General features: G+C 42.3%; 1 protein-coding gene and 1 long non-coding RNA gene across 4 annotated transcripts in view; one reads left to right on the forward strand and one right to left on the reverse strand.

Annotated features, from left to right (window-relative positions):
* Positions 1-6,685: 6,685 nt before the first annotated feature.
* On the reverse strand, positions 6,686-15,950 carry GMNN (geminin DNA replication inhibitor). Of its 2 annotated transcripts, none has more exons than XM_045866286.3 (7): positions 14,798-15,646; positions 13,480-13,537; positions 10,328-10,405; positions 9,553-9,700; positions 8,848-8,930; positions 8,436-8,546; positions 6,686-7,127 (listed from the first exon to the last, which is right to left on the reverse strand). In XM_045866286.3, exons 2-7 carry the CDS (start codon positions 13,528-13,530, stop codon positions 6,966-6,968), a joined length of 633 nt encoding a protein of 210 aa, XP_045722242.1. In that variant the 5' UTR covers positions 13,531-13,537; positions 14,798-15,646; the 3' UTR covers positions 6,686-6,965. The 2 variants fall into 2 exon arrangements, with proteins under 2 accessions (XP_045722242.1, XP_045722241.1); XM_045866285.3 differs by lacking the exon at positions 14,798-15,646 and adding an exon at positions 15,820-15,950 and having other exon boundaries at positions 6,687-7,127.
* A 112-nt stretch (positions 15,951-16,062) lies between these two features.
* LOC123837396 (uncharacterized) overlaps positions 16,063-23,217 on the forward strand; it is a 43,519-nt gene continuing 36,364 nt past the window's right edge. The window contains exons 1-3 of one of the 2 annotated variants that reach the window (XR_010413469.1): positions 16,063-16,981; positions 17,326-17,391; positions 19,289-19,392. This is a non-coding gene — a long non-coding RNA (uncharacterized LOC123837396). The remainder of the gene's footprint in view (positions 16,982-17,325; positions 17,392-19,288; positions 19,393-23,217) is intronic. The other variant, XR_006789204.3, reaches the window with a different exon arrangement.

The raw sequence follows: 23,217 nt of genomic DNA on the forward strand, positions 1-23,217 counted from the left end.
ACTTACCTCCATAGCTGTAAATAGTTCACATACATTGCCAATTCTTTTTTTTTTAAGATTTTATTTATTTATTAGAGAGAGAGAGAGCACAGCAGGGGGAGAGGCAGAGGGAGAGGGAGAAGCAGGCTCCCCGCCAAGCAGGGAGCCCGACGTGGGGCTCGATCCAGGACCCCGGGATCATGACCTGAGCCGAAGGCAGATGCTTAACAGACTGAGCCACCCAGGCGCCCCTTATACATTGCTAATTTTTTTTCAATTTTAGGTATTTTTCCTTTTACTTCTTAATATGACAGATAAGACTTAGGGTTGTAACCCTGTCCCTTGCCTGTGTCCACATGCCCTTCTCTTCCTCTCTCAGGAATAATCATGCCATCATTGGAAGATCTGGGACGCCTGGGTGGCTCAGTCGTTAAGCGTCTGCCTTCAGCTCAGGTCATGATCCCAGAGTCCTGGGATCGAGTCCCGCATCGGGCTCCCTGCTCGGCGGAGAGCCTGCTTCTCCCTCTGCCTGCCGCTTTCCCTCAAATAAATAAATAAAATCTTAAATTAAAAAAAGGATGCATTACCTATATCACTGTTAATTAACTATATAACTTGTTAATTAAAACAAATAGGAATACTTCAACATTTTTCATGGCTAAGTCATATCGCGTAGTGTGATTTTCTTCTTCGTACAACTCTGTTTTCCCTGGAGTCTTGTTCCTTTGTTTTGTGGCTTTAGTTTCACTGATTGATTCCCACTCTCTATAGCTGTTCAACCACTCTCCATAGTTTCACACTGTGTAATTGTCAGCTCCCATATCCTGGCTACCGTAGATAATGCTGCAATAAACACAGGGGTGCATATACCTTTTCAAATTAATGTTATTTTCTTTGGGTAAATATCCAGTAGTGGAATTTACTGGATCATTTTTAACTTTTTGAGCAGCCTCCATACTGTTTTCCACAGTGTCTCTTCTCCACATCCTCACCAACACTTGTTATTTCTTGTGTTTATTTTAGCCATTCTGACAGACATAGAGTGACATCTCTTTGTGGTTTTAATTTGCATTTCTCTGGTGATTAGCAATGTTGAGCATCTTTTTATGTGTCTGTTGGCCATTTGTATTCTTCTTTGGAGAAATGCCTATTCAGGTCCTCTGCCCATTTTTAATTGGGTTATTTGGTTTTTTGGTGTTGAGTTGTGTAAGTTCTTTACCTATTTTAAATATTAACCCTTTATTGGATGTATCATTTGCAAGTATCTTCTCCCGTTCGGTAGGTTGCCTGTTTGTTTTGTTAATGGTTTCCTTGGCGGGGCAGAAGATTTTTATTTTGGTGTAGTCCCAATACTATAATTTTGCTTTTGTTTCCTTTGCCTCTGGACACATACCTAGAAAAGTGTTTTTATGGTTGACGTCAAAGAACTTACCGGCTATGTTTTCTTCTCTAAGTTTTATGATTTCAAGTCTCACATTTAAGTCTTAAATCCATTTTATTTTTGTGTATGGTGTAAGAAAGTGGTCTGGTTTCATTCTCTTGCACGTAGCTGTCTAGTATTGCCAACACCATTTATAGAAGATTCTTTTCCCCATTGTATGTTCTTGCTTCCTTTGTCATAGATTGACCATGCAAGTGTGGGTTTATTTCTGGGCTCTCTGTTCTGTTCTACTGACCTCTGTGTCTATTTTTGTGCCAGTACCATATTGTTTTGATTACTACAGCTTTGTTGTAGATCTTGTAATCTGGGATTGTGATACTTCTTTGTTCTTCTTTCTCAAGATTGTTTTGGCTATACAGGGTCTTTTGTGGTTCCATACAAATTTTAGGAGTATCTGTTCTAGTTCTGTGAAAAATGTTGTTGTACATACCAATACTTTATCCTTGGTCTTGGTTTTTGTATCTTAGAGTTTCTTCTTTTCTACCGCATCAGAGTATTCCACTGTATGACTGAACTATAATTTATATAATTTTAAGCATGGACATTTAGATTATTCCCAGTCTTTTGACAGGTTAAAGTTGTAATAACTTTAAATATAGATCATTTCACACGTGTGAGTACATCTGTGGAATAGATTTCTAGAAATGGGTTTCTTGGCAATATTTATATTTTCATTTAAGTTTCCTTCTGGGCCCTGCTTTGTCACTTTCCCTCATCTTTTCTGGACTATTAGCTGTCTTCATCAGGGTGAGATTATGTCTTTTGTAGTTTACTATTATTATTTTTTTAGTAGGAATATGGATTCTTTTTTTTTTTATTATGTTAGTCACCATACGTTACATCATTAGTTTTTGATTGTAGTTTACTATTATCTTTAATGGGATCTAGGGAGACACAGGAGATAAACGGCTGTGTTTGACTCTCCTGCTTAACCAGAAATTGCTAAGGCCCCTCTTCTGACAATGCTTAGAGAACTCTGGGTTAACATTTTATCTACAGAGGTGTAGCTTGAAAGGCAGCCTGGCTCTATTGCTGTATTCAAGTTCTTTTTTTTGGTCTCTGGCTCACCTGGAAGTTGAAGGTGGTAAAACATAAGGCTTAGACTTGGGCTTTGGGGTATTTTTATGCTAAGCTTTGAATTTAAAACTGGTTTGCCAAAGTTCTAATAATTAGTTTTAAATTTTCCTTTGTTACCCCTTATAACTTCATCCTTCCCCAACATTTGAGTTCTCCTAGAACAGACTTGAGTCAAGAATTTGAGTGCAGGAACTGTATTTGGAAGATGATCCAAGGAACTAGCAACAGGGAAGGGAAGAAAGCGAGTAGGTGTGTGGTCAAGAATGTTACACCATAAGTAGACGGTACTTGTGATCCTGCTGAGGGCCTGCTGGTAAATACACAACACACGCACCTCAGAGTTATCCCACCCAGAGGCCCCAGGAGCTCAAATATGCCAACTCCTATCCTTCTTGACCTAATGACCTAATGAGCTAGAACCTAAAATTCAACTGAGGTTTCTTGAAGGCGACAGGGTTAGTGGGGGAGTTTTCTAAACAGAGCAAAGTTGCAAGGGCCCAAGGCTGAGTAGTGGACATGTGTTGTGTCTGGTTAACTAGAATTGATTCTTTCTTCTGAGACACTGCAATTTCGAGGGGATAGCTGGCCCACGGTGTCATCTTAAGAGACTGTCAACCAAGCCATCTTGCCCTCCCAAGGAGCAGCGACATAAGCCAGGCCACGCCAATCTCGCCATGTCAGGAAAGGGGAGAAAATCAGCACTAAGACAATGCCAATGAGCACCTGTTAGAGGGTCCCCCATGCTGGTTTCTGCTTCTTCAGGACCATTCTGTTCTTCCAGTGAATTCTGTTTCTGTTCACAGTAGACAGTTTCTATTTTTTAAAAAGAACTCTGAGGAAGGCAGGAAGAGACAGAACATGTCCCAGAACTTTTTAAGAATATTTTTGCCACATCTTAGTAACATTTACTTCTCATCACAGATCCTCTCACCATCCCCCCATACCCACTGTTTTTAAACTTGTCTGTGCTTGTATATAGAAAAGCAATTAATTTAAGGTGATTTTAAAATCTGGCCACTTAATTTGTTTCTAGTCGCTCTTGGGACTTTCTTATGTAAATGAATTCTTTTTCCTTCCCATAATTAGCTTTCTTCGATTTGATTGCACCAGGCTGAGACCTCAAAAATAATTAGTAATAATTGTGGCCCATTCTTCTCTAGTTCGTGACCTTACAACTGTTTCTAAAGCTTCACCATTAATCATTCACCATGTTTGTTAGGCGTAGGAAGATAGCTTTTTATCAAGTCTTTTCCTGGCTTAGCTGTTAATTTTTTTTTTTTTTAAGATTTTATTTATTTGACAGAGAGACACAGTGAGAGAGGCAATACAAGCAGGGGGAGTGGGAGAGGGAGAAGCAGGCCTCCCGCGGAGCAGGGAGCCCGATGTGGGACTCGATCCCAGGACCCCGGGATCATGACCTGGGCCGAAGGCAGATGCTTAACGACTGAGCCACTCAGGCGCCCCAGCTGTTAAATTTTATTGATGCTATTTTATTAGGATTATGGGCTTTCTTGCCCTTCAATGTGAAGAATTTCAAGTGTGTACTAATACTGAAACAATCTCGCATCCCTGGGATAAACCCCAACGTGGTCATCATGTTTTCTCTTTCAGTATATAACTGGATTAGATTTACCATTTTATTTAGGATTTGTCCATTTGTATTACCAGGGCTCTCGTTTCCCCCTGCTCCAAACCCTTTTGTGGGCTATCCTGGCTACTTTAGTATGTAATACTGACCTTATAGAATATACTGACAAGTTCAGTCTAATCCAGGCTTCACACGTAACGTTTTTCCAGTTGATTCTTAACCTGTTGCCGTTATCCTTACAGAACCTCCCCCGAATTTTTTAAGTCAACTTCAAGTAAGTTATGCTAACTTGCCAGGCGTGATTGACCTTCATTGGCATTTCATTGAGGTGTTCTGGCATTTGATACCTAATTAAAAATCAGACTCATCATCTTAAGTAAATTCTTCCAAATTCCCCATCATCTAGGGTCACAGTTCCCAGGTCCTGGAGACTTAAAAATCGATCCCCAAAACCACGCCAAGGTCCTTAGGCAACTGATTTGCTTTCCTTCAAGATTCTAGTTTTATCTAAATGGAAGCAAACAGCAGGTACTCTTACCTGCTTTCTTCCACTCAACATCATTTGAGATTTGTCCATGTTGTTTATGCCAACTGTTACTCTATTGCTGAGTGGTATTCCACCGTATGGATACACCACCATCTGTTCATCCTTTCATTTGCTGGTGGACATTTCGGCTACTACAGATAAAACTGAGAATATGCCGACTAGTCTTCACGTGGACATATGCTTTCATTTCTGTTAGGTAAGCACCCCTGGGAGTGGAATGGCTGGATCCTAAGGAATGCAGGTTTAGCTTTTAAGAAATGGCCATTTCCACAGCATTTGTAGTACTGAACCTGGCCACAAGCAGTACAGGGAAGATGCCCTGGCTTCATGGCCTTAGTATGTCGCCACAGTATGGTCATGTTTCCATTCTGCCAGCTGCATTCTGCCAGCTCAGCAGCAGCTCATTGCAGGCTTGATTTGTGTTTCCCTAACGACCGAGGCTGCAGACATCTTGTCATGTGCTGGTCTGCTATATACACCCTTTGGTCAAGTGTCCCAATCTTCCCCATTTTAAAAGCTAGGCTGTCTACTTCCTGAGTTTAAGAGTTCTTTAGAGATACAAAGCTTTTGTTGGAGATTTTGCCAAATAGTTTCTGTCAGTCTATGGCTTATCTTTTCATTCTCTTCGTTCAAAGAGAAGTTTTTGATTTTTATGAAGTCCAATTTACTATAGAATTTGTACTTTTTGTGTCCTTTTTGAGCAATCTTTGCCAAAACCAGTCACTATAATTTTTCCCTTTATTTTCTTCTAGATTAATAGTGATAGCTTTTACATTAAATTGTAAAGTCCTCACTTCCCTTTTCCCTTTGCTCCCCACCGCCAAATCCTGGCAATCCATCTTTCGCATTTTCCAGAAATACTTTCTATTTGCCAGGTCACCCTCTTCTGCTTAGCTCTCATTCATTCTAATAGCCTCTTGGCTGACTGCCTTCTACCCTTAACCCGTAATATTCTTTAGATTATTTTTTACTGTAGTAAAAAACACTTAGCATAAAATGTATCGCCTTAACTGGATCTTAGGCTACTGGCCCATACCTAAAACAGCTGCACCAACACAGCAGCCTCATGCAGCTACTTGAACATAAATCAAAGTTCAGTTCCGCATTCACATTAGCCACATTTCACGTGCTCAACAGCCTCGTGCGGCGAACTGGCCACCATGCTAGGTGGCCCGAAGTTTTTTGGACAATGTTGCTGTACATTAATATCACTTCCATTTTCAAAGCATTCAGTTCAGGCTCTGAAATAGAAGCTTTAACCATCAACACTGAGGTAGACTAACTCAATATGAGAGGTAAGAACATTCAAGTTCTGTAAGGATAAATACACCTTGCCTAAAGGAATCCTTTAAAGCTCGACAAGCTCTTTATTGCCCATCTATATAAAAAGTACTTGGTATGCTTCTCAAAGAACATATTCCATCCCAAAGCTATGTACTTCGTAAACAATTTCCTTTCTCCTGTTCTTCATTCGAAACAGTACATATGGGAAATCCCTAATTAATCCACCCTTCTTATTCCTCAATATACATACTCTGTACTGCAACATATGTGAAATATGTCAACAGAAAATTTCACAACCCTTGGCTTTTTCCCTGCATCTAAGTGAATGTTTACCCCCCCACCCTCCTGGGAACAATCACCCACCATTTTAAGCTTCCAAGAAGAGTCAGATTGTACCAGCCAACTGGGCCTTTTCCTGGCTACTCAGATCCATGTGGGGAGCGTCCAATACTAGATTCTCACACTCCACCATCAGAAGTACTGAGTAAGAGTATATGGAAATCAACAGTCCCTACAATGAGCTTGAAGTACAACCAGACTTGGGAGTAAAAACCTCAACCATCTCAGTCTTAAGAGAGAGAAAAAATTCCTGGCTGGCTCGGTCAGTACAGCAAGCAACTCTTGATCTTGGGGTGGTGAGTTTGAGCCCCATGCTAGGTGTAGAGCTTACTTAAAAAAAAAAAGGATAAATTCATTTTCTCCAAGATAGCAGAGCAACAGAAAGAAAACAACATAAAACCACAGAAACAGACACACTTTCTCTAGCCTGGTTATACTTCATTCTTCCCAGATACACACAATGCTCAACAAGAGACTGAAGTTTATTTATCATATACACAAGTCATGTTTGACCACTGAGAAAATGCTATTTACATAAAACATCACAGATTAAAAATACATAGTATTTGTATTTTAATGCAACGGGGGTCCCAGGATTCAAACAAGGAGGTCTGATTCCAACTCCGCAGTACAGCTGTTTGCTCTGCTACAAAGAGCTCTAGTGGAGGTAACTCTGGCAGTAAGTTTCTCAAGTCAGACAAGCGTGACTTTCACACACACGGTTTTGCATCTGTCGAGGAAGACACAGCATCTTCAGCACACGTACCAGCATCTGGGGCTTCCACGTCCGAGTCCTCACTGGTTTCCTCTTCCGAGTCACACTCCTGACTGTTTGGTGATTCAGAGTTACCCAGAGGTTCCTCATGCAGTCTCTTTTGAAAGAATAAACCAACAATTTACTATCAACACTGTACAGGCCGAGTCCATTAGCAGTGTGCTGGCATCATTGACCCTCAAGGTTCTAAAGAGGTCCTTTTCGTAAAGTCTCCCAATTACATTCACGGACAGTCAGGTGTTTTATCGAGGTCTCCCCCACGCTAGATCCCACTTCAGCGAAGTCACAGCGCCTAACCATTTGCTCATCTTTTTAAAGCACTGACATGCCCCCACAGTCCACTCGAGTCAGTGCTTCTCAAGCTACCTAGAGCGAAGAACCAGGTTTTCTGATTTCCAGTCTGCAGTGGACCAACACACTCAGGGCAGCTGGGAGAGCTATTCACTACTTCCAAGGGAAAACTTCGAACAGGAAGTCTGTCACGGCTTTAAAATGTAAGCAATTCAGTACAAGAAAAGCTAATATTTGAAAAACTTTCTTCCTATCAGTAATACGATTTTTCGAAAACGTGAATAAGTTTAAGACCTACTTTTTTAGTCCAATACTGTAAGTGAAGTAGTCATGCTAATTCTTTGTTTTTCTTTAAAGATTTATTTATGAGAGAGAGGGAGGGAGGGAGGGAGCGTGCAGGGGGAGGGCCAGAGGGAGAAGGAGAGAGAAACTCTAGCAGACTCCTTGCTGAGTTCGGAGCCTGATGCCGGGCTTGATCTCAAGACCCTGATATCATGACCTGAGCTGAAACCAAGAGTCGGACACTTAACTGACTGAGCCAGCCAGGCGCCCGCCCCCCCCCCCCCAACCCCAGGCTAGTTCTTATAAACACATTAGCTTCTTCCAAATAAAACGTCAGATAAGACCACCAAACTTTAGTTTACCAATTAACAGTTTTATACATGACGGTAATGTCACACTGGCATTCGTTATATTAAAACCTGTCAAAAAACTTGTCAACTGTGAAAGAAAAATTTTCCATATGTAAGTAAATTCCTTTTTATATTTCTACAAGAAAATAGATGTTCTTTTGCTTCATGATAATAATAATATCTAACAGTCACTGGGGCTCTTATGGGCAGGGACTTCTCTCCACTTTCATCGTTATAACTCATTATTCTCATGACAAGTCTACAAAGTGCATATTTTACTCCCATCTTACAAATGAGGAAGATGAAGCCCTGACAACATACATAACCTGCTTGACTCAACAAACGTGATGATGCTGGGCAGGGAGCGAAGACTCACACCCAGGAAATCTGATTCCAGAGCCCGCACACTTACTGATTACACTGCTACCTCAAATGATGAAAAAACAGAGGATTCGGAGTCAGGTGAGTGTTCAAATACCTACCTCTATCACCTCTGCCATATACTGCACATGCTCTGCTACCTCTGCCAGTTCTTTGTTTTCCTTCTTCAGGCGGGCAATTTCACTGTCCTTTTGTTCAATTTCTTTGTGAAGCTATAGGACATAAATAAAGTTCAGTATTCCACTGATCTGCCATGCTAGAAACCAAACTACCATGCCTCCAAATCTGTAACGGAGAATAACCGACAGACACATTTACACAAAGTTCCTAACAACAGTGCTACCTCTGGCTCTCGATGAGCTCCTTTGGTGTAACAGTTCTGGTAACAGAGCTCCCTTTCTGATTAGACTTGTCTTAGACCAACATTAAAGCTAGTTTATATCACTCCAACCAAGCAGAAGGAAAGTAATCCTGGAATGTTGAAGATTGCCACAAACTACAGTCAGTACATACTTTCTCATTTTCCTTAAGTGCTTCATAGAGCGCCTTCCTCCGTTTTTCTGCCACTTCTTTCCAATATTGAGAGGATGGATTTTCTAAAATAAATTAACGTTTTCATGTAAACCTTGAAAATATTATTATACTATTATATGCTACTGTAAAAACCCAATGATTTTTCTACAAAAAAAATGTTCCCACAACACTTTATGGAACATCACCAGCTTCCTCTGTTGACTTCCACTGCCATTCCAGTTAGAACTAGGACGAACAATAGGCTCCTTCTAGCTCAGCCACGTTGCTGCTGGGTCCCTTCATTTTCTGCTATGTGCAAGTTCCTTTCTTCAAAATCATTCTCTAGATACTTTCTTTTGAAAAGACAATTTCCAAGTCTTGTGACACTTAAGAAAATCTAATGTCAGAGCTGTCATATTAATCACTAACCTTTTAATATTTCACCCATATTTGGATCTTACCAAACAGTAAAGCCTGTTCACAGTATATACCATAAGAAATTTTCAACTATCTAAACATTTGAGTAAAATACCTAATAGAGTCTCCAGATTAAGAGGCTGTGGGCAGGATTTGTAACAGTATAATAAGTGATTTGTTATTTTATTTAATATTTAAATAATTAAATATTAAATTAGTTATTAATATTAATAATTTAAATTTATCATTAACTAAAACATTTAAGAAAAGTTATACATTTTTTCATACCTGCAATCATAAGATCAAACGCTTCTTGAGTAACTTCACTAAAATTTTTATTTTCACTATGTTCTGGGACAAAAACAACTCCAGAGCTGGAAGCCTTAGATGTTAACTGGTCGTTCCAATGTTTCCTTTTGGACAAGGCTTTAACCAACTACAATGAAAATACATGCATCAATCTCATTTATTTTGATTTAATGAACAAGAAAGTTGGGTGGTTTTATCATGTATGTATTAAAAACAGAGCACTCATATGTCTGTTTGAAATCTTTGGATCTTTTAAAAGAATCACAAATTTAAAACTCTACCAAAATGTAGTTATTTTTTAGGAATTTTATTTGCAGCAACTATCCTAGATTAGACTTAGGTCTAAGGCTTAGCTGAAATTATTTTTTTTGTTTAAATAACTGAGTACCACAGAAAGGCCGTATTTTCAGACCTGTAAAAGTCTAGACACCCTCATCTGTAATTTTATCCTTTACAGACAGGGGTAAATGAATGACTGTAACATTTTATTCCCAAAACATCAAACATTATTCCTGTTGGCTAACTCATAACTTCTTACATCATCCCAGTGCTACTGTAGGTCTTCATACAAATTTTGAACTTCCTAAATTGAACGATCAATACAAAAACCATTTCTGAGAGAAATACACAATCGTTATTCTTGAATTATTTCCAAGTTTCAATGACCGAGGCACCTCCGGATCAAGGACATCTTGGAAAGGTCTTTAATGTAAAGTTAGTATCATTTGTACCATTCTAGCCCGATAACACATACCTCATTCTCTCTTCCAACAAGTGATCCAGCTGCTGAAGGCTGAATCATCTTCAGAGTTCTTCTTGGCACAGGACTATTCTAAAAGTCAACGAAATTTATTATCTGGTTACTCAGTTGTTATACGGGTTATTACTCTCGTACTCCTATAATTTAGGAAAGAGGAAACACTAAGAATACTAGTATTTGGTCTGCTATATAATTAAATAGGAGCAATATATTGGTTTTTTCAACTGGCAAACTTGTTATTTCCCTAAATTATAATAAAGTTTAAAGAAAGCCTAATGGATCACATTACCCAAACTTGACACAAGTAGCTTTTCTCCTTCCATTTCATTTTATTTTATTTTATTCTTATGTTAATCCCATACATTACATCATTAGTTTTAGATGAAGTGTTCCATGATTCATTGTTTTCTCCTTCCATTTCAATACATGCTGTATTATAGTCACCTTGTTAACTAATCACATCCAGTTAAAAAATATAACAAAATTTCTAAGCTCTAATACTTCAGACCATATTGATGAAACTGCAGTACAACAGGAATATTTGTATTCGCTCTTAAAAAGATCTGCCACACAGAAACTAGAAACCTACCAGACATCATAACATTTACAGTAGAAACCCAAAAAGGGGTAAACTGGGGGAAAAAAGGTTATTTACACTGCAAAATATTTCTTCCCCTACTCAAAAAGATTCATCTCAGACTTCCTTTCAATAGCAACTATCCCCTAACACATGTATATGTATTCACCAAAGGAATACAATTTTCAGAACACACCTTTATACAGAACCAAAAACACATCTAAGAGGACAACCCCCCCCCCCCCGCCCCCCGCAATCTTCACCTGACTGCAGAAGCAGTTTTGCTTCAAGCCCATTCATTAGGAGACGGCCACAAAGTCCATGCCAGAGGCACACGAGAATACTGTGAATTTGCCTACACTACTGTTTTGGAAAAAACTTAGCCTTCCTTATAACATGTAAATAGCTTCCCATATATTTCCTGATCTGAAAGCGCTCTCTCTTTTTGCAAAAAATCATTAGTTATCCTGCCGCCATGGGATAGCAAACAATGGTGAACACTCAAACAAGGGCAGCAAGAACATGACACCGAAGCAGCGTGGGAAAGTTTCTGCTTCCATGCAGTACTTCACAGGACGAGAGCTCACCTTTCCCACGGTACAGTTTCTACTGCCGATTATTATCTCACTATTGAACTGAAGAACAAATGCCAGCTACTCTGAGAACAAATATTATAACAACATTTCAGATGTAATTTAGATTATAGATTAGTCCACAGACAAACAGAAGAAAACCTAACTCTGGACCCTTAAGAATAGGAGGTGTTAATTTATTTAAATGCTTGCTACTAATAATGGCCAAAGAAGCCAGATAAATCAATGCCACACACAAAAAAATGGCCATTTTTAAGATTAACTTTTGTACATATAAGCCTGAAGCACCCAGCCCCCAAGATGGAATATGGCTATTATCATTCTCTTCATACAGATCATGCATTGGAATACCAGACTCTTTAGAGCCAAGAGGTTCAGGTTCTTAGATATTAATAGGTCTTAATCTTTTTAGAAAACCATTTGGGATTCTGGGAACCCTTCTCTCAAAAAAAAAAAAAAAAAAACACACAAGAGCACTACTCACATGGAGTTTTGCCTAATTGGTAGGAAATCCATGAACTCCTATAATTCACTCTTATAGATCTAGTTTTAGTCCAATCTCTTCCTTTTACAGAGATGTAAACTGAGGCTGGGATGCTAAATAATTCACCCAACATCAGAGCTGTGGAGGCTAAATCAAGAATCAAACAGAACCCAGTCCTTTTATATCCAAGATAGTTGTACTCTAGCTAGTACACATTACATTTTTCTTTAGATATAAAGATCTGCTGAAATGATATAAACTGTCTGGGATCTGCCTCAAAATAATTATGTGGCTCAAGGAGGAGTGAATGAAAATGTAGATGAAACAAGATTAGCCATATATTGATAACTGTTGAAAACTGTAAAGTTGAGATTATTATATTATTGACTCTATTTTTGAATATTTGAAAATTTTCATAAGAAAAAGTTTAAGCACACACACAAAGCCCAGTGGGAAAATGTCATCATCCTAAATGGAAAGAGATGGACTTAAATTATCAATGCAGTTATTATTTACGAAAAATAATGTAAGGACACTAAGGCAAGGTAAGCCATCTATCAGAAAGCATCTGCTATCACTTATGAAAGGCTTTTATTTATTCTATTTAATTTAAATCTTAAATTAAAAATGATAGTTTTCCTGAAGATGTGGTCTCATTACCGGGAACCCTCACCCTCTAAGTTGTGTGGCAGAAGCTTGTTAAGTTGTAAATTCATTTAGAACCTTAAGAGCAAAATCAGTCAAAGTTACAAATTCAAAATTAAATTCTGTTCTTATTGTTATACGAATAAATATTTGGGATAAGATTTCCAGTGATGGCATCATACTGGGATTCAAAAAGCGTAGCAAAACAAGCAGGTTCGATGGTAATGAGTATGATCTTCTCTGGACACACGTGCACTGTAACGCAAAATGTGTCTCTAGTCAAAGACACCAATTCTCAAGATACAAAGGATTTTAGTAAAGTCATTTTATAAAATGGAGGAGTGGAAAGAAAGCAACCACAATCTTATTTACAGAGAATCCTAAGGAATCTACTAAAAAACTACTAGATCTAATAAGTTCAGCAAGGTTGCAGGATTTAAGATCAAATTCAAAAGGCAAAAATCAACTGTTTTCCATACAGTAGCAATGAACACACAGAAAATTTAATTTAAGAAACAATTCTATCTACAGTAGCATTAAAAATACTTAAGAAAAAATTAAGCAAAAGGAGTATAAAACTCAATACTCTGAAAACTACCAAAACATTGTTGAAAGAAATTAAGACCTAAACAAACGGAAAGAGATTCCATGCAATGGGATCATAAAACTTAACTGTTCAACCTTAATTAATTTTTTTAAAGTTCTCTAGTGTTACTTGTCCTCTAGCTAAAAGCTCGGCACTTCAAAGTTTATAGAAACAATAGCCAGATTAAATTTAGTTAAATCATATCAAAATGCTTCTAACCACATGCTTTCTTCAACAAATGAAAGTGATTCTATCACATACCTTTACATTCTCTTTGATTTCTTCTTGTTTCTGCTTCATATTTGGATTCATTATACACCTGGTGAAGTACAAAAAACTAGTAATTTATACCATAAACAGAAAGTGGTTTGCACCCGAAGGTGGAGTTTAGATTTTTTTGTTGTTGTTGTTGCAAGTATTTACAAGTATTTACAATCATAGAACTCATTACTACTATACAGTAAAACTATGATCTTTTCTCACTGTACCCAAACTCAGCCCCATCAATGACTACAGGGACTAAAGTTTGTGACTCTTACTATCTATATTACATACACACACACAATAATTCTGGTTAGAAACATCTTGTTACAACAGGAAAATTAGGTATTCTAAACAAATTTACAAAACACTGTGGTGTCCTGGATTAAACAGAGGACTCAAAAAAACCTGAGAAATGGTCACCAAGAAAAGCAAAACGATAAATGGTCACCAGGTACGTGGGTATGCTCAAGTCTGTCCTAAAGGATAGCATTCTAGGGCGCCTGGGTGGCTCAGTTGGTTGAGCGACTGCCTTCAGCTCAGGTCACGGTCCCGGGGTCCTGGGATCGAGCCCCGCATAGGGCTCACTGCTCCGTGGGAAGCCTGCTTCTCCCTCTCCCACTCCCCCTGCTTGTGTTCCCTCTCTCGCTGTGTCTCTCTCTGTCAAATAAATAAATAAAATCTTTAAAAAAAAAAAAAAATAAAGGAGAGCATTCTAGGGGCGCCTGGGTGGCTCAATCAGGTCGGCTTGGGTCATGATCCAGGGTCCTGGGACCCAGCCCTATGTTGGGCTCCCTGCTCAGCGGGGAGTCTATTCCCTCTGCTTCTGTCTGCTGCTCCCCGTTTGTTCTCTCTCTCAAACGAATAAATAAAACCTTAAAAAACAAAGAGCATTCTAACTTTGCTGTTGTTTCAAAGGCAGTTTTAAGCTACAATAAAACTGGCCCTGGTAGCCAGCAATAGGTCTGCAGTGATTTAATATCCGATCTGAGCTTATGTATTCACACTGGTAGGGAACGTCTAACCATCACCGTGACTGAGACACTGCGGGAAGCAGGGAGGAGGGGGCAGAAGATAAAGGGATTACGCAACGTGGTTAACCAGACCCCTGGGCCAGACTCGCGCCAAACCCAACCTCCGAACCGCCTGGGCAGGTCTGCGCCTGCCAAACATCTGGACTGCGGCCGAGTATGCCTTTACTCGGCGCGGCGGCTTTCAGACCTCGCCCGCGACTCCCCTCCGGCTCACACATTTACACCGGGCCTAGCACGAGCCCAGACGAGCGTTTAAACCGGAAAGCCCCTAACGGTGTACGCACCTTATCTTCCCTTCTAGCTCACGTTAGGCAAAAGCTGACGGGGACCCACGAAACGGAGCAATGTTCTCCCAAACCGCACGTCGCAGCCCGGGATCCCCCAATCGTTTACTTGGGCCTCGAACACCGTGGAGAGAACACCGCGCGCACAGCATGCGAGGCGCAAGCACGGCTCCGTGAAACTTCCCGTTGCCTCGTCGGGCTGCATCCCGAACTGCGACGTGCGGTGAGCTTCCGTCAGGGCCGCGGCCCCAACAGGTGGCAGCCCCTGGCCCAGCGCAGTCTCTCCTAGGCCTGTCACACTCCGGTCGGCAGCCGTGCAGGGGCTGGCGCCCCGGGAGACACCAGCGGCACCAACCGCGGGTCGTTTCAGCGGGCGACGCAGGACTCCGCAGGCTCCGGGCACAGCGAGCCCCTCGACGCGGCGGGCCGGGGCTCCCCGCGCAGGCCGGGGGTCGGCGGGGCTCGGGGCTCCCGCCGCGGCTCCCACCGGGGCTCCCCGCGCAGGCCGGGGGTCGGCGGGGCTCGGGGCTCCCGCCGCGGCTCCCACCGGGGCTCCCCGCGCAGACCGGGGGTCGGCGGGGCTCGGGGCTCCCACCGCAAGCCGGGGGTCGGCGGGGCTCGGGGCTCCCGCCGCGGCTCCCACCGGGGCTCCCCGCGCAGGCCGGGGGTCGGCGGGGCTCGGGGCTCCCGCCGCGGCTCCCACCGGGGCTCCCCGCGCAGGCCGGGGGTCGGCGGGGCTCGGGGCTCCCGCCGCAAGCCGGGGGTCGGCGGGGCTCGGGGCTCCCGCCGCAAGCCGGGGGTCGGCGGGACTCGGGGCGGCGCGCCGGGGCTCCCGCCGCGGGCACGCGTCCGGGACGCGCCCGCCAACCAATCGGGAGCGCGGACAGGAGAGCGCGCCAAAACCGACCCAGCCAATGGGGCAGCCCCCTCGTCCGCGGGGCCCTGCCTCCCGCGCGCTCCCCGCAACGTCCACTCCGGCCGCGGCCCGGCAGCCGTCAAAGGAGCGGCCCCCGCGTTCCCACCTCTCTCACGCTTATCGGACGGGCGCGCTCGGTCCTCGTAGCGGACGCAGGGAGCTGCGGCGGGAGCGCCTCGCACACGGTCCACCGCCGCTGGGAAAGCTGGCGAACTCCGCTCGTCGGCGCGACGGCCACGTGACCAGCTGACGCCAGACGGATCCCGCGAATCGCCTCCCGCCTCCGCCCCTCGGCCCCGCCCCTCGGCCCCGCCCCTTCCTGCGCCTGCGCGGTGGGAGTTGCGCGGATTGGGGCGGGGCCGCCCGGGGGTTTCTGCCGGCGGGGCGGTCGCTGCCCTCTGACCTTGCCTGGGAATTCTCCCCTCGGTGCAAGGCTCTCTTCTCTTTGCCCTTGTCAAGGGCAGGGGGCGGGGCAAGCCCTCCCGCTAGACACGCAGTCGGGGAGAACAAGCTGTCGTATCGGAAGCGCCCGGCGTACCTGTGGGCGAAGCCGTGGCTGCGCGGACTCCCGCTTGTGTTCCGGGCGCTTGTGTTCCGGCTGCGTGCACCCTGGCTGTGCTGCGCTTCGCTGGGGGCTCCGCAGGCTGGACTCGGCCGTCGGGTGCTCCTGCCGCCGCTCGCCGAGCGCCCGGCGCGCGCCCAGGACTGATCTGGCGCGGGAATGCAAGGAGCGGGGTCCCCTTCGCGACGCCTGTAGCTTTGCTTTATCGCTCGTCTGCAAAATCTCAGCTCCTCTGTGACAGAGCACGTTTGGGGTCACCGGAGCCTGGCCTTTTGCGCACATCTGTTTTCCCATTCCTTGACTTTTCCTGGGATTGTCATTCTCAGAGGGAGGACTGCCCCGCACCGCGCACAGCGCCGCTCTCGGGCGGAGCTGTCTCACCTGTGCGCCCACCTGCCCACCTGCCCACCTCCTGCCTCGCCCCGGTTTCTCTTCCACCGAGCTCACAATGTACAGAGCACAGTGCTGTGGTCCTGGCTTTGTTTGGGAGACATACATAAAATCTAAATTCGTAAAGGAAACAGTCCATTGATTGGAAAACGATCCGTAGACCGGATTTCCAAAGTGAGATCCTGACGACCAGTGCCAAGTACAAGCACAGCGTCTTTTGACTGTGAAACACCAGCCGGTCAAAATAGTGACTCTGACTTCCAGTTTCTTCATTCAGCCGCATGATAAAAAGGCATCGCTGGAAAGACCCAAAATGGTAAGTATATACAATGTTCTATTCAGGTAGCCTGTACTGGGTAGAGTATAAAGCAAAGTTCATAATGTTTCCTAACAGAACTAAAAAAACTGGGAAAGACAAATCTCTTCCATAAGAAAATGGTAAGCAAACCAAGGAGGTAGAATCATGAGGTCACCAGGTTAAAAGCCTGAGGAGCAATAAGAGAATTGGTGATTTTCCAGAAGTATCACAAAACCCACTTACCTAAATGTTATCTGTAGTTGCTAATAGTATTTCTTAGTTTGGGGATGGTGTGGGGAGACTTTTACATTATACATTTCAGTATTGCTTGACTTTTTTTTTTTTAATTCAACATACCGAAGATGATTCCTGCTTTAGGAAAAATCGTGAGGCTCCCAGAGTCTGAAACAACCATTTTACCAGCTTAGGTAAGATCCTTTTTGCTTTGCCTGCTAAATGATCAACTAGTTAATGTGACTAATTCAGATCTGTACCTGCACTATCCAGTTGGGTGGCCACTAGTCACACAATGACTATTGAGCACTTGAGATGTGGCTAGTGTTCATCGAAATATGCTATCATGTAACATACATACTGAATTTCAAAGATTTAGAGTGAAAAGAAGAATGTAAAACATTTCCATAATTTTTTGTACTGATCACATGTTGAAATGATACTTTGGATATACTGGGTTAAATGCAAGTGTTGGGTGCCTGGGTGGCTCAGATGGTTAAGCGTCTGCCTTCGGCTCAGGTCATGATCCCAGGGTCCTGGGATCGAGTCCCGCATCGGGCTCCCTGCTCCGCGGGAGCCTGCTTCTCCCTCTGCCTCTCTCTCTCTCTGTCTCTCATGAATAAATAAATAAAATCTTAAAAAAAAAAAAAATGCAAGTGTTGTTAAAATTCATTTCATTGGTTTCTTTTTACTTTTTAAAATATGGCTACCTGAAAAAAAAATTAATGATCGATGTGGCTCACGTTTGTGTCTCACATTGTATTTCAGTGAGACATGACTGTGCTAAAATACCACAACATACGTCATCCCAGTGAATCTTCTTAGTAGCCCTGTCAGGGAGATGTTTTCTACTCCCTACTTCACAAGACTGAGAGGCTAAATTACAGGCCCAAGATCTCAGACCACTAGCCGGTGACAGACAGACTTCGGATCTCCTGACTCGAAGTCCACATATGGAAAGAGAGAGGTTCTGAAAATACTCCTCTCTCCAGAGGCAGAAGATCCTCAAGCCCCCACACTACTGGGAATGTCTCTACAGTGTATGCTTTCATACTGTTTTTGAAGAACAAATTTATAGGGAAAACAATTTTGTAGGGATCTGGAAAAAAGTGGCAAGTGGTTGTCGTTTAATCAGAATTTGGCCCTAGACATCCAAATATCCTGTAGTCTTATCTGCACTAAGGAAACTACGGGTATTGATCGGATGAGATTGTGCAGTAACATTGGCTCGCGTATAATCCTTCAGTTGACTGCAATGTTACATGCACAAGTTTAAAAAAAATTCACGGATGTTTCTCTGTAATCTATTAGCCACTTCCACATTGCTGTGCAGTAGAGAGCTGTTTGTTCGTGTCTTGCCCAAGAACATTTATAATCAGTTTACCGAAAGAGAAGGAAAGAAAAAGAAGCACAATAATGAACTGTAATAGAAAAACAAAACCAGTCATTTAACATGATATAAAGAATAATGATAAATTAAAATGTTAATGAAAGGCAGTAGGACCAACTGAGAGGACATGTCCCTTTTTAAAATTTATCATTTATTAAGGCTAAACTAAATTCCCAAGGTTTTCAGCCAGAGTTCAGAAATTGCCTATTACATGATAATCCCTATTTTTCTGAAAGCTTCCCTGGGGGAACACATAACAATTTATTACAGTCTTTTCAAAAAGCTCATATAGGATCATTTGTAGTGATCCAGTTCCTCTACTGTGAATTATATTAAAATAGTTGAATTTATGTTTTAGGTTACCTGAAATGTGCACAAAGTTGAAAAAAAATGAGAGCAGAAAAGAAATTCAGATGCAAACAATTTATCAGATTTAGGGGTTTTTTTGTTTTGTTTTGTTTTTTTGGTTTTTTTTTTAAGATTTTATTTATTTATTTGAGAGAGAGAGAGCACATGAGAGGGGGGAGGGTCAGAGGGAGAAGCAGGCTCCCCGCTGAGCAGGGAGCCCGATGCGGGACTCGATCCAGGGACTCCAGGATCATAACCCGAGCCGAAAGCAGTCGCTCAACCAACTGAGCCACCCAGGCGCCCCTAGGGTTTTTATTTTTTAATTTTTTTAATTTTTTAATTTTTCTAAATAGGCTGTATGCCCAGTGTGGGGCTTGATTGAACTCACAACCTGGAGATCAAGAGTCATGCTCTACCAGCTGAGCCAACCAGGCACCCTAGTGTTTTTATTTTTAAGGTAACATTTTAATAATTAATAACATGAGATACATACTAATTTTAATGATGATAAATCAGCTTTAAGATAAAAGGCAGTAAATAGGTGATTATAAAGTACCAAGGAAATGAAAAAACACATAGTGAATGTAGTCCATGATGAACATACACCATTATATGTAATAAGCCGTTATATGTAATTTTTCTTTTCACTGTATTTGTATTTTATTTTTTTAATTTTTTTTTAAAGCTTAACTTCTTTCTTTCTCACTTCCTTTCTTTCATTTTATTTAAGTAATCTCTACACCCAACATGAGGCTCAAACTCATGACCCTGGGATCAAGAGCTGTATGCTCCTCCAACCGAGCCAGCCAGGCGCCCCATAAAATTTATTATTATTATTTTTTTTGGTAATCTCTACACCCAGTGTGGGGCTCAAGCTCAGGACCCTGAGATCAAGAGTTGCATGCTTTTCCTATTGAACCAGCCAGGCGCCCCAGTGTAATTTTAAAAGGGTGTTTTTGTTTTGTTTTGTTTTTTTAAAAAAGGATGTTTTAACTTTCACTTTTCAGAACAATGAGTATTGATCCTGAGAAGTTCGTTATTTACAAAAGACATATCTAGATCTGCTAGTTGTCATTTGTATAAAGAAGCTGCCAAAATTTCACAATGGGCTGTCTGTGTTCCTTTTTCAAAACAAGTGCATTCCAAGCAGAAATTGTTTTCTTAATCTCTCTTTTCCTTTGATATTTATTTATGTTTTATTTCTTAAACCCAGACCATTTCTCTAAGGATTTGGGCATGGAGAAAATTGTCACAAAATTCACAGAGTTAATTTTATAAAAGTGAACTTGTTGAGTCAGCTTATGTGGTGAGAATGAATTGCTGGCTACATAAGGGAGGACAGGTGTATTAGGTATTTGTTCAAGAGAAACAAAACCAGTAGGATGGATATAGATATAAAGAATTTGCCCACATGATTACGCCAGCTGGCAAGTCCACAATCTGTAAAGCCAATGTCCCCGTTTGAATCTGAAGGCCTGAAGCTTCTATAGAGCCTATGTCCCGGTTCAAGGGTCATCAGGCAGGAGGCTTCTCTCCTATGGGAGGGGATTGAGGGGATGGGGCTGGGGGAGGGTCAGGCTTTCATTACAAAAGACTATTTGCTTTGCTCAGTTTACTTATTTAAACGTGAATCTCATCTAAAAACACCCTCACAGAAACACCCAGATAATGTTTGACCAAATATCTGGGCACCCGATGGCTCAGTCAGGTTTACCTAAAATGAGGCACCACAATGGGAAAGAAAGCCTTCCGTGGACCTTGACTGAGGATGCACTTGGATCCCCTTCAAATGGGAAGGCCTAGAAGTACACTACACCCCATGCTCAGCTGATGGGTTAGTAGGAACATCTTCTATGAAGGAGAGAGCAAATTGTGCCTTATGTCTTGTTAGTTTCAAAGGAACCAAAAACTGTGAAGTGTTATGTTCAGATGAAGGACTGCAGCTCTGTTTCCTAGTGGCAGACGTTGGCTCCTTGTGAGATCTGTAAAGGGAGGATCTGGCCCTTGGACATAGCCACTTTCTCCCTACTCTTCCTCCCATCCTCCTCCTCCTGCATCAGTCTCTGTGTCCAAATTTCCCCATTTTGTAAGGACATAAGTTATATTGGACTAGGATCTGCTATAGACTGAATGTTGGTGTCCCTCCAAAATTTTGAAACCTAATCCCCGATATGATACTCTTTGGAGGTGGGGACCTTTGGGCAGTAATTATAAATGGAATCAGTGCCCTTATGAAAGAGATCCCAAGGAGCTCCCTCACTCCTTCCATCATGTAAGGACACAGTGCAAAGGTGGCCAAGAAGCACCAGGAAGCAGGCCCTCACCAGACAGAATCTGCAGGCCCCTTGATCTTGGACTTCCCAGCCTCCAGAACTGTGAGAAATAAATGTTCATTGTTTAAGTCACCCAGTCTCTGGTATTTTTGCCATAATAGCCCAAACAGAGTAAGGCAGGCTCTACCCTATCGTGTTCACTTGATTGCCTCTATAAAGACCCTGTCTTCAAATAAGGTCACATTGTGAGGTACTGTGGGTTAGGACTTCAGCCTATGATTTGGTGGGGTGGGTTCAACCCATAACAGAAAGCTTGCAGCTTTCGTAGTCTACTCTACTCAACTGCTTGCTCCTCACTTCAAAGCGGGAGTAGCCAGCATGCACTCCAGGACTGATCAGGGCAAGTACCTGAGTAGTCCTGCCATGTGTGTTGTCTTTTCCTTTTTGTGGTCATTTGAACTTTATTGTATTAGAAGAAGAGCCAAGCAGTTCCTACATTTTAAAATGGTTCTCATGTGACTCTTGATATTAGGGTCCTAAGTTCTAGCCCCATCATGGGCACAGAGCTTACTTTTTTTTTTTTTTTTTTAAAGATTTTATTTATTTATTCATGAGAGACAGAGAGAGAGAGGCAGAGGGAGAAGCAGGCTCCCAAGGAGCAGAGAGCCCGATGCGGGACTCGATCCCAGGACCCTGGGATCATGACCTGAGCTGAAGGCAGTCGCTTAACCAACTGAGCCACCCAGGCGCCCCACAGAGCTTACTTTTAAAAAGCTTAAAAAGGCTCTCAAGAGGAGAAAAAACCCTTTTTTTTGGAAAATCTGTTCATCTTGTTCTTAATGAAAAGAATACATTTTTTAAGTTTTTTTTTCCCTGTAATATTTATTTTTTGTTATGATTATTTCTTTTTTAAAATTAACCTATAATGTATTATTGGCTTCAGAGGTAGAGGTCAGTGATTCATCAGTCTTATATAACACCCAGTGCTCGTTATGTCACATGCCCTCCTTAATGCCCATCACCCAGTTACCCCATTCCCTCTCCCTCCCTCCCCTCCAGCAACTCTCAGTTTGTTTCCTAGAGTTCAGTGTGTCCTATGGTTTGTCTCCCTCTCTGGTTTCATCTTGTTTTATTTTTTCCTCTCTTTCCCTATGATCCTCTGTTTTGTTTCTTAAATTCCATGTATCGGTGAGATCATACGATAATTGTCCTTCTCTGATTGACTCATTTTGCTTAGGCTAATACCCTCTAGTTCCATCCACGTTGTTGCAAATGGCAAGATTTCTTTTTTTTTTTTTTTTTTGATGGCTGAGCAATATTCCATTGTATATATATATATACCACATCTTTATCCATTCATCTGTTGATGGACATCTAGGATCTTTCCATAGTTTTGCTATTGTGGACATTGCTGCTATAAACACTGGGGTGCAGGTGCCCCTTCAGATCACTATATTTGGGGTAAATACCCAGGAGGGCAATTGCTGGGTCATAAGGTAGCTCTATTTTCAACCTTCTGAGGAACTTCCATACTGTTCTCCAGAGTGGCTGCACCAGCTTGCATTCCCACCACCAGTGTAGGAGGGTTCCCCTTTCTCCGCATCCTCGCCAACATCTGTCGTTTCCTGACTTGTTAATTTTAGCCATTCTGACTGGTGTGAGGTGGTATCTCATTGTGGTTTTGATTTGTATTTCCCTGATGCCAAGTGATGTTGAGCACTTTTTCATGTGTCTGTTGGCCATTTGGATGTCTTCTTTGCAGAAATGTCTGTTCATGTCTTCTGCCCATTTCTTGATTGGATTCTTTGTTCTTTGGGTGTTGAGTCTGATAAGTTCTTTATAGATTTTGGATACTAGCCCTTTATCTGATATCTGATATTTGCAAATATCTTCTCCCATTCTGTCGGTTGTCTTTTGGTTTTGTTGACTGTTTCCTTTGCTTTGCAAAAGTTTTTTATCTTGATGAAGTCCCAATAGTTCATTTTTGCACTTGCTTCCCTTGCCTTTGG

Source organism: Mirounga angustirostris, unplaced genomic scaffold (genome assembly GCF_029215605.1).
Source record: "Mirounga angustirostris isolate CCGP_5_RB_7025 unplaced genomic scaffold, mMirAng1.0.hap1 SCAF_8, whole genome shotgun sequence".
Lineage (NCBI taxonomy): Eukaryota > Metazoa > Chordata > Mammalia > Carnivora > Phocidae > Mirounga > Mirounga angustirostris.